Source organism: Hyla sarda, chromosome 8, assembly GCF_029499605.1.
Source record: "Hyla sarda isolate aHylSar1 chromosome 8, aHylSar1.hap1, whole genome shotgun sequence".
Taxonomy (NCBI): Eukaryota; Metazoa; Chordata; class Amphibia; order Anura; family Hylidae; genus Hyla; species Hyla sarda.
In genome coordinates, this window is record NC_079196.1 from 11240475 (window position 1) to 11257162 (window position 16688).

Consider the following 16688-nt stretch of genomic DNA (forward strand, 5'->3'; position numbering starts at 1 on the left):
TGGGTATTCCCTGGAGTAGTGGATACAGTGATGTGGGTACTCTCAGGAGTAGTGGATACAGTGATGTGGGTATTCCCTGGAGTAGTGGATACAGTGATGTGGGTACTCCCAGGAGTAGTGGATACAGTGATGTGGGTACTTTCAGGAGTAGTGGATACAGTGATGTGGGTATTCCCTGGAGTAGTGGATACAGTGATGTGGGTACTTTCAGGAGTAGTGGATACAGTGATGTGGGTATTCCCTGGAGTAGTGGATACAGTGATGTGGGTATTCCCTGGAGTAGTGGATACAGTGATGTGGGTATTCCCTGGAGTAGTGGATACAGTGATGTGGGTATTTCCAGGAGTAGTGGATACAGTGATGTGGGTATTCCCTTGAGTAGTGGATACAGTGATGTGGGTATTCCCAGGAGTAGTGGATACAGTGATTTGGGTATTCCCTGGAGTAGTGGATACAGTGATGTGGGTACTCCCTGTAGTAGTGGATATAGTGATGTGGATATTCCCTGGAGTAGTGGATACAGTGATGTAGGTACTCCCAGGAGTAGTGGATACAGTGATGTGGGTATTCCCAGGAGTAGTGGATACAGTGATGTGGGTACTTTCAGGAGTAGTGGATACAGTGATGTGGGTACTCCCAGGAGTAGTGGATACAGTGATGTGGGTACTCCCAGGAGTAGTGGATACAGTGATGTGGGTATTCCCAGGAGTAGTGGATCCAGTGATGTGGGTATTCCCAGGAGTAGTGGATACAGTGATGTGGGTACTCCGAGGAGTAGTGGATACAGTGATGTGGGTATTCCCTGGAGTAGTGGATACAGTGATGTGGGTATTCCCTGGAGTAGTGGATACAGTGATGTGGGTACTCCCTGGAGTAGTGGATACAGTGATGTGGGTACTTTCAGGAGTAGTGGATAAGGTGATGTGGGTATTCCCTAGAATAGTGGATACAGTGATGTGGGTACTCTCAGGAGTAGTGGATACAGCAATGTGGGTATTCCCAGGAGTAGTGGATACAGTGAAGTGGGTATTCCCTGGAGTAGTGGATTCAGTGATGGGAGTATTCCCAGGAGTAGTGGATACAGTGATGTGGGTATTCCCTGGAGTAGTGGATACAGTGATGTGGGTACTCCCAGGTGTAGTGGATACAGTTATGGGGGTATTCCCAGGAGTAGTGGATACAGCAATGTGGGTATTCCCAGGAGTAGTGGATACAGCAATGTGGGTATTCCCAGGAGTAGTGGATACAGCAATGTGGGTATTCCCAGGAGTAGTGGATACAGTGATGTGGGTATTCCCAGGAGTAGTGGATACAGTGATGTGGGTATTCCCAGGAGTAGTGGATATAGTGATGTGGGTATTCCCAGGAGTAGTGGATACAGTGATGTGGGTATTCCCTGGAGTAGTGGATACAGTGATGTGGGTACTCCCAGGAGTAGTGGATACAGTGATGTGGGTATTCCCAGGAGTAGTGGATACAGCAATGTGGGTATTCCCAGGAGTAGTGGATTCAGTGATGTGGGTATTCCCAGGAGTAGTGGATACAGTGATGTGGGTATTCCCTGGAGTAGTGGATATAGTGATGTGGGTATTCTCAGGAGTAGTGGATACAGTGATGTGGGTATTCCCTGTAGTAGTGGATTCAGTGATGTGGGTACTCCCTGGAGTAGTGGATATAGTGATGTGGGTATTCTCAGGAGTAGTGGATACAGTGATGTGGGTATTCCCTGTAGTAGTGGATTCAGTGATGTGGGTACTCCCTGGAGTAGTGGATATAGTGATGTGGGTATTCCCTGGAGTAGTGGATACAGTGATGTGGGTATTCCCTGGAGTAGTGGATACAGTGATGTGGGTATTCCCTGTAGTAGTGGATACAGTGATGTGGGTATTCCCAGGAGTAGTGGATACAGTGATGTGGGTACTCCCTGGAGTAGTGGATACAGTGATGTGGGTATTCTCAGGAGTAGTGGATACAGCAATGTGGGTATTCCCAGGAGTAGTGGATATAGTGATGTGGGTATTCCCTGGAGTAGTGGATACAGTGATGTAGGTACTCCCTGGAGTAGTGGATACAGTGAAGTGGGTATTCCCTGGAGTAGTGGATACAGTGATGTGGGTACTCTCAGGAGTAGTGGATACAGTGATGTGGGTACTCCCAGGAGTAGTGGATACAGTGATGTGGGTACTCTCAGGAGTAGTGGATACAGCAATGTGGGTATTCCCAGGAGTAGTGGATACAGCAATGTGGGTATTCCCAGGAGTAGTGGATATAGTGATGTGGGTATTACCTGGAGTAGTGGATACAGTGATGTGGGTATTCCCAGGAGTAGTGGATACAGTGATGTGGGTATTCCCTGGAGTAGTGGATACAGTGATGTGGGTACTCCCTTGAGTAGTGGATACAGTGATGTGGGTATTCCCTGGAGTAGTGGATACAGTGATGTGGGTATTCCCTGGAGTAGTGGATACAGTGATGTGGGTATCCCCTGGAGTAGTGGATACAGTGATGTGGGTATTCCCTGGAGTAGTGGATACAGTGATGTGGGTATTCCCTGGAGTAGTGGATACAGCGATGTGGGTATTCCCTGGAGTAGTGTATACAGTGATGTGGGTATTCCCTGGAGTAGTGTATACAGTGATGTGGGTATTCCCTGGAGTAGTGTATACAGTGATGTGGGTATTCCCTGGAGTAGTGGATACAGTGATGTGGGTACTCCCTGGAGTAGTGGATACAGTGATGTGGGTATTCCCAGGAGTAGTGGATATAGTGATGTGGGTACTCCCTGGAGTAGTGTATACAGTGATGTGGGTATTCCCTGGAGTAGTGGATATAGTGATGTGGGTACTCCCTGGAGTAGTGTATACAGTGATGTGGGTATTCCCTGGAGTAGTGGATACAGTGATGTGGGTACTCCCTGGAGTAGTGGATACAGTGATGTGGGTATTCCCTGGAGTAGTGGATACAGTGATGTGGGTATTCCCTGGAGTAGTGGATACAGTGATGTGGGTATTCCCTGGAGTAGTGGATACAGTGATGTGGGTATTCCCTGGAGTAGTGGATACAGTGATGTGGGTTTTCCCTGGAGTAGTGGATACAGTGATGTGAGTACTCCCAGGAGTAGTGGATACAGCAATGTGGGTATTCCCAGGAGTAGTGGATACAGTGATGTGGGTATTCCCTGGAGTAGTGGATACAGTGATGTGGGTACTCCCTGGAGTAGTGGATACAGTGATGTGGGTATTCCCTGGAGTAGTGTATACAGTGATGTGGGTACTCCATGGAGTAGTGTATACAGTGATGTGGGTATTCCCTGGAGTAGTGTATACAGTGATGTGGGTATTCCCTGAAGTAGTGGATACAGTAATGTGGGTATTCCCTGGAGTAGTGTATACAGTGATGTGGGTATTCCCTGAAGTAGTGGATACAGTAATGTGGGTATTCCCTGGAGTAGTGGATACAGTAATGTGGGTATTCCCTGGAGTAGTGTATACAGTGATGTGGGTACTCCCTGGAGTAGTGGATACAGTGATGTGGGTATTCCCTGGAGTAGTGTATACAGTGATGTGGGTACTCCCTGGAGTAGTGGATACAGCAATGTGGGTATTCCCAGGAGTAGTGGATACAGCAATGTGGGTATTCCCTGGAGTAGTGTATACAGTGATGTGGGTATTCCCTGGAGTAGTGTATACAGTGATGTGGGTATTCCCTGGAGTAGTGTATACAGTGATGTGGGTATTCCCTGGAGTAGTGGATACAGTGATGTGGGTACTCCCTGGAGTAGTGGATACAGTGATGTGGGTATTCCCAGGAGTAGTGGATATAGTGATGTGGGTACTCCCTGGAGTAGTGTATACAGTGATGTGGGTATTCCCTGGAGTAGTGGATATAGTGATGTGGGTACTCCCTGGAGTAGTGTATACAGTGATGTGGGTATTCCCTGGAGTAGTGGATACAGTGATGTGGGTACTCCCTGGAGTAGTGGATACAGTGATGTGGGTATTCCCTGGAGTAGTGGATACAGTGATGTGGGTATTCCCTGGAGTAGTGGATACAGTGATGTGGGTATTCCCTGGAGTAGTGGATACAGTGATGTGGGTATTCCCTGGAGTAGTGGATACAGTGATGTGGGTTTTCCCTGGAGTAGTGGATACAGTGATGTGAGTACTCCCAGGAGTAGTGGATACAGCAATGTGGGTATTCCCAGGAGTAGTGGATACAGTGATGTGGGTATTCCCTGGAGTAGTGGATACAGTGATGTGGGTACTCCCTGGAGTAGTGGATACAGTGATGTGGGTATTCCCTGGAGTAGTGTATACAGTGATGTGGGTACTCCATGGAGTAGTGTATACAGTGATGTGGGTATTCCCTGGAGTAGTGTATACAGTGATGTGGGTATTCCCTGAAGTAGTGGATACAGTAATGTGGGTATTCCCTGGAGTAGTGTATACAGTGATGTGGGTATTCCCTGAAGTAGTGGATACAGTAATGTGGGTATTCCCTGGAGTAGTGGATACAGTAATGTGGGTATTCCCTGGAGTAGTGTATACAGTGATGTGGGTACTCCCTGGAGTAGTGGATACAGTGATGTGGGTATTCCCTGGAGTAGTGTATACAGTGATGTGGGTACTCCCTGGAGTAGTGGATACAGCAATGTGGGTATTCCCAGGAGTAGTGGATACAGTAATGTGGGTATTCCCTGGAGTAGTGTATACAGTGATGTGGGTACTCCCTGGAGTAGTGGATACAGTGATGTGGGTACTCCCAGGAGTAGTGGATACAGTGATGTGGGTACTCCCTGGAGTAGTGTATACAGTGATGTGGGTATTCCCTGAAGTAGTGGATACAGTGATGTGGGTATTCCCTGGAGTAGTGGATACAGTGATGTGGGTATTCCCTGGAGTAGTGGATACAGTGATGTGGGTACTCCCTGGAGTAGTGGATACAGTGATGTGGGTACTCCCTGGAGTAGTGGATACAGTGATGTGGGTATTCCCTGGAGTAGTGGATACAGTGATGTGGGTATTCCCTGGAGTAGTGTATACAGTGATGTGGGTATTCCCTGGAGTAGTGTATACAGTGATGTGGGTATTCCCAGGAGTAGTGGATACAGTGATGTGGGTATAGGATATAGGATTCTTGAGAGGTTGGATCCTATAATGCTTTGTGCTCAGTTCTTGGCAGATTTGTTATAAACAGAAAAAAGGTAAATTTTCTGCAGTGATTGGGGATGCGGGCGCCCATCCCTCCTTAGGGTTACAGCTTGGGGGGGGGGGGTACGGGTTGGTGATGGTTTAACTCTTTGAGGCTCCTCTACTCTCTGGGGATCATATGATCACTTACCGGCACTTTCTTGGTGGGAATGGAATCTCTGCTGAAGAACCCCTTCACTCCGGACTTCTGTCCTGGGGGGGAGACAAGGAATGGGTCATCTCTGGGAACAGACATCCTGCTGCGGAGCAACGCTCTCCCAAATCCTTATCCTCAGGTCTCCCTGACCCGCTCCTCCTCCTCATGGGTGCAGCTCACCTCCTGGATCCTGCACCATTAACCCTTCCTTACCAGACACCCAATACAAGCCCCAGGCACCTCATCTGCTATGTATGATTAACCCTTCCTTCCCTATCATCTATTCTCTGCAAAAAGAGAGCTCTCTGACCCTGCCATTAACCCTCTGGTCCTACAGTCACCTCTCCTCTCCTGACATGGCTGATAACAGAGAACAATAGATTGTATTCACCTGTCCTACAGTCACCTCTCCCCTCCTGACATGGTTGATAACAGAGAACAATAGATTGTATTCACCTGTCCTACAGTCACCTCTCCCCCCCTGACATGGCTGATAACAGAGAACAATAGATTATATTCACCTGTCCTACAGTCACCTCTCCTCTCCTGACATGACTGATAACAGAGAATAGATTGTATTCACCTGTCCTACAGTCACCTCTCCCCTCCTGACATGACTGATAACAGAGAATAGATTGTATTCACCTGTCCTACAGTCACCTCTCCCCTCGTGACATGGCTGATAAAAGAGAACAATAGATTGTATTCACCTGTCCTACAGTCACCTCTCCCCTCCTTACATGGCTGATAGCAGAGAACAATAGATATATTCACCTGTCCTACAGTCACCTCTCCCCTCCTGACATAGTGGATAACAGAGAACAATAGATTATATTTACCTGTCCTACAGTCACCTCTCCCCTCCTGACATGACTGATAACAGAGAACAATAGATATATTCACCTGTCCTACAGTCACCTCACCCCTCCTGACATGGCTGATAACAGAGAACAATAGATATATTCACCTGTCCTACAGTCACCTCTCCCCTCCTGACATGGCTGATAACAGAGAACAATAGATATATTCACCTGTCCTACAGTCACCTCTCCCCTCCTGACATGGCTGATAACAGAGAACAATAGATTGTATTCACCTGTCCTACAGTCACCTCTCCCTTCCTGACATGGCTGATAACAGAGAACAATAGATTATATTCACCTGTCCTACAGTCACCTCTCCCCTCCTGACATGGCTGATAACAGAGAACAATATATATATTCACCTGTCCTACAGTCACCTCTCCCCTCCTGACATGGCTGATAACAGAGAACAATCTGTTTTACATTTTGCCTCTCTTAAGCTTTAAAAAGACAGATACAATGCATGTTAGAAAAAATTAGGTCTACTGTCCCTTTAGACCCCTTCCTTCATATCCTTAAAATGTGTGGCGTCATTAACTTTGTTGGAAATAAAAAAAAAATTACATTTTTTAAAAATAAATCTCCAGTGAATGAGCGCCCCCTAGTGGCCACGAGTGTATCTCACAGACACAATGATTTCTCTAGACATAATAAAGATTCGGAGTTGTATCCTATAAGGCAGTGATTTCCAACCAGGGTGCCTCCAGCTGTTACAAAACTACAATTACCAGCATGCCTGGACAGCCGAAGGCTGTCCGGGCATGCTGGGAGTTGTGGTTTTGCAGCAGCTGGAGGCACCCTGGTTGGGAATGACTGCAATAAGGAGTCTTCAGTATCTGGCGAGTGTTGTGTAATGTCCTTGCGTGGCTCCTTTAAGAGATGATATCCTGTAATATCTGCAGAGTTTATTGTTAGGTGACATTTGGCGCGGAGGCTTTTTTCTAGTTCACAGATCTTCCAGCAGATACGTGATATGAGAAGGTCACGCGGCAGGTATACAGCGAAAGGCGACTTCCTCATCCCGAGGCGCAAGTCATCCCTAATACGTATTTAATTAGACGAGGACACTCGGAGCCCGTTCACACTTTCAGGTTTTTAATTGCAATTGTTAAATGTAAAAAGAGAGGAGTGAATTGTAAGCGGAGGACCCCCATAAAGGAAAGGCTGTGGTTCCATATCTTTCCCATATATATATATATATATATATATATATATATATATATATAAAAGTCTCCCTGGAATCTGGGGTCTGGAAAATCTCCCAAAATCTGAATCCCAAATCGCATCCATTAGGACCTAAAATCCCCCCCAAAAAACACGTCCTAAGACCCCCATTGTTTATGCCTGTATATGCCCCAAACAGGACACATGTGAGATCAGAAGAATAAGAAGAGGGGGAGATGACTGGGAGGAGAGGGGGGACCTTTACCTTCTTCATTCATTTTTTTATCTTATTGAATAGGCTTTACGCTGGGGCGGGCCCGTGGGGGCGGAGTCAGAATGTGGGTGGACAACAATCTATAGATATAGCCTGGCACTGCTCTGGTTAATCAATAGTTATTTTATTTATTAATACATGTTTGCATCTATTTATAAATCATTGTATCTATTTATAAATCATTGTATCTATAAGTTAATGTATTGATTAATAAATCATTGTATCTATTTATAAGTTGTTGTATTGATTAAGAAATCATTCTATCTATTTATAAATCATTGTATCTATTTATAAGTTATTGTATTAATTAATAAATCATTGTATCTATTTATAAATCATTGTATCTACTTATAAGTGATTGTATCCATTTATGAATCACTGAATCTATTTCTTAATCATTGTATCTATTTATAAGTTGTTGTATTATTGAATAAATCGTTGTATCTATTTATAAATCATTGTATCTATAAGTTATTGTATTGATTAATAAATCATTGTATCTATTTATAAATCACTGAATCTATTTCTTAATCATTGTCTCTAATAGTTATTGTTTTGATTAATAAATCATTATTTCTATTTATAAATCATTGTTTCTATTTATAAATCACTGAATCTATTTCTTAATCATTGTATCTATTTATTAGTTATTGTTTTGATTAATAAATCATTGTTTCTATCTATAAGTTATTGTATTGGTTGATAAATATTTCTATCGATTTAAAAATCACTGACTCTATTTCTAAATCATTGTATCTATTTATAAGTTATTGTATTGGTTAATAAATCTTTCTATCTGAATCTATTTATAAATTATTGTATCTATTAAGAAAGCATTGTCTTGATTTATTATTTACTGTATTGGTTCATAAATCATTGTATCTATTTATAACTCATTGAGGAAGATTTACCATAATCTGTGCAGAGGTAAAGTTGAGCAGTTGCCCATAGCAACCAATTAGATCGCTTCTTTTATTTTTCAGAGGCCTTTTAAAAAAAACAAAAAACATTTGACTGGTTGCTATAAGCAACTGGTCAACTCTACCTCCGCGCAGATTTAAAAAAGATATTGTATGCATACTGGAAATATAAATCTGGTATGTTTGCTATGAGTTATTGTAAATGTAAAAAAAAAAAAAAATAAAATAAAGAGAAAAAAAATAAGAAAAATCTCCTCCAATTGTATCTATTTCTAAATGACTGTATCTGTCTACAAGTCAATGTATCTATAAGTGACTGTGTCCTTCGGAGAGGGGATAAGTTATTTTGCACTACAGTATTCCTTTAAATCATTCTATCTATTTATACATTTCTATTTCTACATCATGGTATTTATAAGGTTCCTCTATTGTATCTGTATTGTGTCCTATTATATATAACATATTTCTTCCAGTATAACACACACCTGATACAGGCGGAGTTCCTACATTTTCCAGAAGTCTATGGAACCAATTCTTGTTCCACTGAAGGTTTGGGGGTCACCGTCTACATCATGAGGAATTGATTCTCTGGCAGTAGTTTTGGGGGTGCAGACACTAGAGCCCCCCCCCTCCCCCGGTTCCCATCAGGGGGGTCCCTCTGTGCCTCGTCTCTCTTATGATTTGCGCTCTCCTCCTCTCCTTCCCGGTGATATTGACGGCGCCATCATTCTGGTGTCCAGGATATAATAACAGTTTATGGAGCATTTATATAGGATAATCTATAATCTGCAGTTTATCAGGTTGTTAACCAGGAATTGACCGACCATTAAGATGTTCTGTAGGAAGGCAGAGGATCAGCCGCAAATCATATTAACCTGTTATCACCCCCTCTGGATCAGCCGCACATCATATAAACCTGTTATCAACCCCTCTGGATCAGGGGCAGATCATATAAACCTGTTATCACCCCCTCTGGATCAGGGGCAGATCATATATGTCACGATTCGGCTTACAGGTAGTGGATCCTCTGTGTCAGCGAGGGATTGGCGTGGACCGCGCTGGTGGACCGGTTCTAAGAGGCTACTGGTGTTCACCAGAGCCCGCCGCAAAGCGGGATGGTCTTGCTGCGGCAGTAGCAACCAGGTCGTATCCACTAGCAACGGCTCAACCTCTCTGACTGCTGAGAAGGCGTGGGACAGAAGGACTAGGCAGAGGCAAGGTCAGACGTAGCAGAAGGTCGGGGCAGGCGGCAAGGTTCGTAGTCAAGATGGATAGCAGAAGTTCAGGTACACAGGCTTTGGACACACTAAACGCTTTCACTGGCACAAGGCAACAAGATCCGGCAAGGGAGTGCAGGGGAAGTGATCAGATATAGCTAGGGAGCAGGTGGAAGCCAATTAAGCTAATTGGGCCAGGCACCAATCATTGGTGCACTGGCCCTTTAAGTCTCAGAGAGCTGGCGCGCGCGCGCCCTAGAGAGCGGAGCCGCGCGCGCCAGCACATGACAGCAGGGGACCGGGACAGGTGAGTGACTTGGGATGCGATTCGCGAGCGGGCGCGTCCCGCTGTGCGAATCGCATCCCCGACGGCAATGTCAGTGCAGCGCTCCCGGTCAGCGGGACCGACCGGGGCGCTGCGGGGAGAGAGACGCCGTGAGCGCTCCGGGGAGGAGCAGGGACCCGGAGCGCTCGGCGTAACAATATAAACCTGTTATCACCCCCTCTGGATCAGCAGCACATCATATAAACCTGTTATCACCCCCTCTGGATCAGCAGCACATCATATAAACCTGTTATCACCCCCTCTGGATCAGCAGCACATCATATAAACCTGTTATCACCCCCTCTGGATCAGCAGCACATCATATAAACCTGTTATCACCCCCTCTGGATCAGGGGCAGATCATATAAACCTGTTATCACCCCCTCTGGATCAGGGGCAGATCATATAAACCTGTTATCACCCCCTCTGGATCAGGGGCAGATCATGTAAACCTGTTATCACCCCCTCTGGATCAGAAACAGATCATATAAACCTGTTATCACCCCCTCTGGATCAGAAACAGATCATATAAACCTGTTATCACCCCCTCTGGATCAGATCATATAAACCTGTTATCACCCCCTCTGGATCAGGGGCAGATCATGTAAACCTGTTATCACCCCCTCTGGATCAGGGGCAGATCATGTAAACCTGTTATCACCCCCTCTGGATCAGAAACAGATCATATAAACCTGTTATCACCCCCTCTGGATCAGAAACAGATCATATAAACCTGTAATCACCCCCTCTGGATCAGCCGCACATCATATAAACCTGTTATCACCCCCTCTGGATCAGGGGCAGATCATGTAAACCTGTTATCACCCCCTCTGGATCAGCTGCACATCATATAAACCTGTTATCACCTCTGGATCAGAAACAGATCATTTAAACCTGTTATCACCCCCTCTGGATCAGCCGCACATCATATAAACCTGTTATCACCCCCTCTGGATCAGCCGCACATCATATAAACCTGTAATCACCCCCTCTGGATCAGGAGCAGATCATATAAACCTGTTATCACCCCCTCTGGATCAGGGGCAGATCATATAAACCTGTTATCACCCCCTCTGGATCAGGAGCAGATCATATAAACCTGTTATCACCCCCTCTGGATCAGGGGCAGATCATATAAACCTGTTATCACCCCCTCTGGATCAGGAGCAGATCATATAAACCTGTTATCAACCCCTCTGGATCAGAAACAGATCATATAAACCTGTTATCACCCCCTCTGGATCAGGGGCACATCATATAAACCTGTTATCACCCCCTCTGGATCAGAAACAGATCATATAAACCTTTTATCACCCCCTCTGGATCAGGGGCAGATCATGTAAACCTGTTATCACCCCCTCTGGATCAGCCGCACATCATATAAACCTGTTATCACCCCCTCTGGATCAGGAGCAGATCATATAAACCTGTTATCACCCCCTCTGGATCAGGGGCAGATCATATAAACCTGTTATCACCCCCTCTGGATCAGCCGCACATCATATAAACCTGTTATCACCCCCTCTGGATCAGGAGCAGATCATATAAACCTGTTATCACCCCCTCTGGATCAGGAGCAGATCATATAAACCTGTTATCACCCCCTCTGGATCAGGAGCAGATCATTTAAACCTGTTATCACCCCCTCTGGATCAGCCGCACATCATATAAACCTGTTATCACCCCCTCTGGATCAGGGGCAGATCATATAAACCTGTTATCACCCCCTCTGGATCAGAAACAGATCATATAAACCTTTTATCACCCCCTCTGGATCAGGGGCAGATCATATAAACCTGTTATCACCCCCTCTGGATCAGGGGCAGATCATGTAAACCTGTTATCACCCCCTCTGGATCAGAAACAGATCATATAAACCTGTTATCACCCCCTCTGGATCAGAAACAGATCATATAAACCTGTTATCACCCCCTCTGGATCAGATCATATAAACCTGTTATCACCCCCTCTGGATCAGGGGCAGATCATGTAAACCTGTTATCACCCCCTCTGGATCAGGGGCAGATCATATAAACCTGTTATCACCCCCTCTGGATCAGGGGCAGATCATGTAAACCTGTTATCACCCCCTCTGGATCAGAAACAGATCATATAAACCTGTTATCACCCCCTCTGGATCAGAAACAGATCATATAAACCTGTAATCACCCCCTCTGGATCAGCCGCACATCATATAAACCTGTTATCACCCCCTCTGGATCAGGGGCAGATCATGTAAACCTGTTATCACCCCCTCTGGATCAGCTGCACATCATATAAACCTGTTATCACCTCTGGATCAGAAACAGATCATTTAAACCTGTTATCACCCCCTCTGGATCAGCCGCACATCATATAAACCTGTTATCACCCCCTCTGGATCAGCCGCACATCATATAAACCTGTAATCACCCCCTCTGGATCAGGAGCAGATCATATAAACCTGTTATCACCCCCTCTGGATCAGGGGCAGATCATATAAACCTGTTATCACCCCCTCTGGATCAGGGGCAGATCATATAAACCTGTTATCACCCCCTCTGGATATGGGGCAGATCATATAAACCTGTTATCAACCCCTCTGGATCAGAAACAGATCATATAAACCTGTTATCACCCCCTCTGGATCAGGGGCACATCATATAAACCTGTTATCACCCCCTCTGGATCAGAAACAGATCATATAAACCTTTTATCACCCCCTCTGGATCAGGGGCAGATCATGTAAACCTGTTATCACCCCCTCTGGATCAGCCGCACATCATATAAACCTGTTATCACCCCCTCTGGATCAGGGGCAGATCATATAAACCTGTTATCACCCCCTCTGGATCAGAAACAGATCATTTAAACCTGTTATCACCCCCTCTGGATCAGCCGCACATCATATAAACCTGTTATCACCCCCTCTGGATCAGCCGCACATCATATAAACCTGTTATCACCCCCTCTGGATCAGGAGCAGATCATATAAACCTGTTATCACCCCCTCTGGATCAGGGGCAGATCATATAAACCTGTTATCACCCCCTCTGGATCAGGGGCAGATCATATAAACCTGTTATCACCCCCTCTGGATCAGCCGCACATCATATAAACCTGTTATCACCCCCTCTGGATCAGGGGCAGATCATATAAACCTGTTATCACCCCCTCTGGATCAGAAACAGATCATATAAACCTTTTATCACCCCCTCTGGATCAGGGGCAGATCATATAAACCTGTTATCACCCCCTCTGGATCAGGGGCACATCATGTAAACCTGTTTTTTGTTTGTTTGTTTTTTGTTTAGTTTTTCATTATTTTATCTTAAGCTTTGCCCCTTTTATTGACATTAATGTTGTTCAGGATCATCCACATCTAGGACCCTAAATTACTCATTGGGGTCCAGCACAGGCAGCGCTCGGCTCATGCTGTAACTCCTATAGACTCCAATGAAGCGAAGTGAACGACGGTCAACATGCTCTCCTGATAAGTGTCATAAATGATCTAGATGGGAACACTTCACCAAGTGTCAAAGAGGTGGAGTCAACTGCTCAAGTGCCACAGCCTGGCACACCTCCCCACACGCCCTCACCTCCAAGCCCCTCCATGAGTGACACACAGGGCTTACAATAAAGAGGTGCTGGGAGGTGAGGGCGGACCAGGAGGTATGCCAGGCTGTGGCACTTCAGCTGCTCGGCTCCGCCTTCTTGACCCTTAGTTAAAGGGGTATTCCAGGCAAAACCTTTTTTTATATACATCAACTGGCTCCGGAAAGTTAAACAGATTTGTAAATTACTTCTATTAAAAAATCTTAATCCTTCCAATAGTTATTAGCTTCTGAAGTTTTCTGTCTAACTGCTCAATGATGATGTCACGTCCTGGGACATCATCATCATCATCAAAAAGTTTTGGCCTGGAATACCCCTTTAAGAAATGAAAAGGTGATTTTATAAACTTGACATCCACCATCAGCTCCAGGAAAGGTCCAGTTTGATTTTATATCCAACCATGTCTGCAGCTCTGACAACTAATACAGGTGACAGATCCCCTTTAAGGGTTTATTCCCACATTCAGATTTTTTATGCCGTTTTTGAAGCCAAAACAAAAACTAGAAGAAAAATTAAGAACATATATTACAAAAACACTATTACTTTTTTTTCTATAGGTTATTACTTTTTGTTTCTTTTTGCAACCACAGCTCCGCTCCTGTCCACAGGATATGTGTAGTACTGCAGCTCTGTCCAATTTACTATAATGGAGCTGATCTGCAATACCAGAGACAACCTGTGGACAGGAGTGGTGCTGTTTTTGCAAAAAAAAAAAGAAAAAAAAGAAAAAGAAGTAATAGCATTTTCTACCAGACAACCCCTTTAACAAGCAGATATATATATATATATATATATATATATATATATATATATATATATATATATATGTCGAATTCTTTAAAAAAAATAAAATAAAAAAAAGACAGAACTTTTTTTTTTTCATTCAGTCTTGGTTTTGTATAAAAACAAAAAACTGCATCTGAAAACCTGAATATGTAAACACACCCGTACGGTTTAGATACAATCTCTTTGTCTCCTTAGATACATTATTATTATATTAATGTTATTATTATTATTTATGTTATTAAACATACATTACAGATGACTGACAGCTATCACTTCTGATCTCCCCCATATTCATGCATCCTTGACTTAACTGAGCGTGCATGTACTGTGAACTGGGAGAGTGGAGGGTAAGCTGCTGCCAGACACCTCTGTTCCCTCCAGACCCTGCTGGCAGCAGCTTATATCTCAGTATATATATATACAGTATATACACAGTTAACCATAATTTCACTCTCTTCCTCCAACTACTAATTGGTTCCAGATGTCCTATAGTTTACGCAGCTTAGTCCTTTCTTTGTGTAATTGTAAGGTAATGTGGCCCTCCAGCTGTTGCAAAACTACAACTCCCAGCATGCCCGGACAGAGGATCTATATCAAGAATGTCCAAGCTGCAGCCCCCCAGCTCAGAGACGTAGCTTGTAGCTTCTGGGCGCAGGGCCCCTTATGCCAATAATAATACTGGTCTCTTATGGGGGGGATTTATCAAAACCTGTCCAGAGGAAAAGTTGTCCAGTTGCCCATAGCAACCAATCAGATCGCTGCTTTCATTTTGCAGAGGCCTTGTTAAAAATGAAAGCAGCGATCTGATTGGTTGCCATGGGCAACTCAGCAACTTTTCCTCTGGACAGGTTTTGATATATCTCCCCCCATGTGCTTTGGGGCCCTCTCCCTCAGGGCCCCGGTATGACTGCTACCTCTATAGTTACACCCCTGTTCCAGCTGTTGCAAAACAACAACTCCCAGCATGCCCGGACAGCCAACGACTCTAAACCGAGGCTCTATATCAAGGGTGTCCAACCTGCAGCCCTCCAGCTGTTGCAAAACTACAACTCCCAGCATGACTGGACAACCGTTTGCTCTATACTAAGGCTTTATCTGGGTGTCCAACCTGTGGCCCTCCAGCTGTTGCAAAACTACAACTCCCAGCATGCCCGGACAGCCAACGACTCTAAACCGAGGCTCTATATCAAGGGTATCCAACCTGCAGCCCTCCAGCTGTTGCAACACCACAACTCCCAGCATGCCCGGACAGCCAACGACTCTATACTGAGACTCTATATCAAGGGTGTCCAACCTGTGGCCCTCCAGCTGTTGCATAACTACAACTCCCAGCATGCCCGGACAGCCAACGACTCTAAACAGAGGCTCTATATCAAGGGTGTCCAACCTGCAGCCCTCCAGCTGTTGCAAAACTACAACTCCCAGCATGCCTGGACAGCCTTTGGCTGTCCGGGCATGGTGGGAGTTGTAGTTTTGCAACAGTAGGAGGTCCACAGTTTGGAGACCACTGCTCTAATGATGATGCTGAATTGTTGGCTGATGAAGGGTTAATAATAAGGGATGCAGAGGGCGACAGGTGTCCCCTCCCCCTTGTGCCCGCCGGATAATCAGACACTTTCCTGGCACCAGACGCGGCAGCAGCTCCATTAGGATCGTCTCTGGTTTAGCTGTGATAAAGTATTGCGCTAATGACATCGTACAGCACCGGTCGGCTAATGACACGTGGTGTTACATAGGACTGCAGGTCACATCTATACATTATCTGTACTCAGAGAGTTATCACTGTGTTATCTGTGGTGTTACATAGGACTGCAGGTCACATCTATACATTATCTGTACTCAGAGAGTTATCACTGTTATCTGTGGTGTTACATAGGACTGCAGGTCACATCTATACATTATCTGTACTCAGAGAGTTATCACTGTGTTATCTGTGGCGTTACATAGGACTGCAGGTCACATCTACTACATTATCTGTACTCAGAGAGTTATCACTGTGTTATCTGTGGTGTTACATAGGACTGCAGGTCACATCTATACATTATCTGTACTCAGAGAGTCATCACTGTGTTATCTGTGGTGTTACATAGGACTGCAGGTCACATCTATACATTATCTGTACTCAGAGAGTTATCACTGTGTTATCTGTGGTGTTACATAGGACTGCAGGTCACATCTATACATTATCTGTACTCAGAG

The 16688-nt window shown here is 44.9% G+C and overlaps 1 protein-coding gene across 1 annotated transcript in view; it reads right to left on the reverse strand.

Annotated features, from left to right (window-relative positions):
• SLC15A2 (solute carrier family 15 member 2) overlaps positions 1 to 6143 on the reverse strand; it is a 56664-nt gene extending 50521 nt beyond the window's left edge. The window contains 1 exon segment of the mRNA XM_056536547.1: positions 5341 to 6143. Within this exon segment, the coding sequence (XP_056392522.1) occupies positions 5341 to 5445 (105 nt within the window). The 5' untranslated portion in view covers positions 5446 to 6143.
• Between the last annotated feature and the right edge of the window lie 10545 nt (positions 6144 to 16688).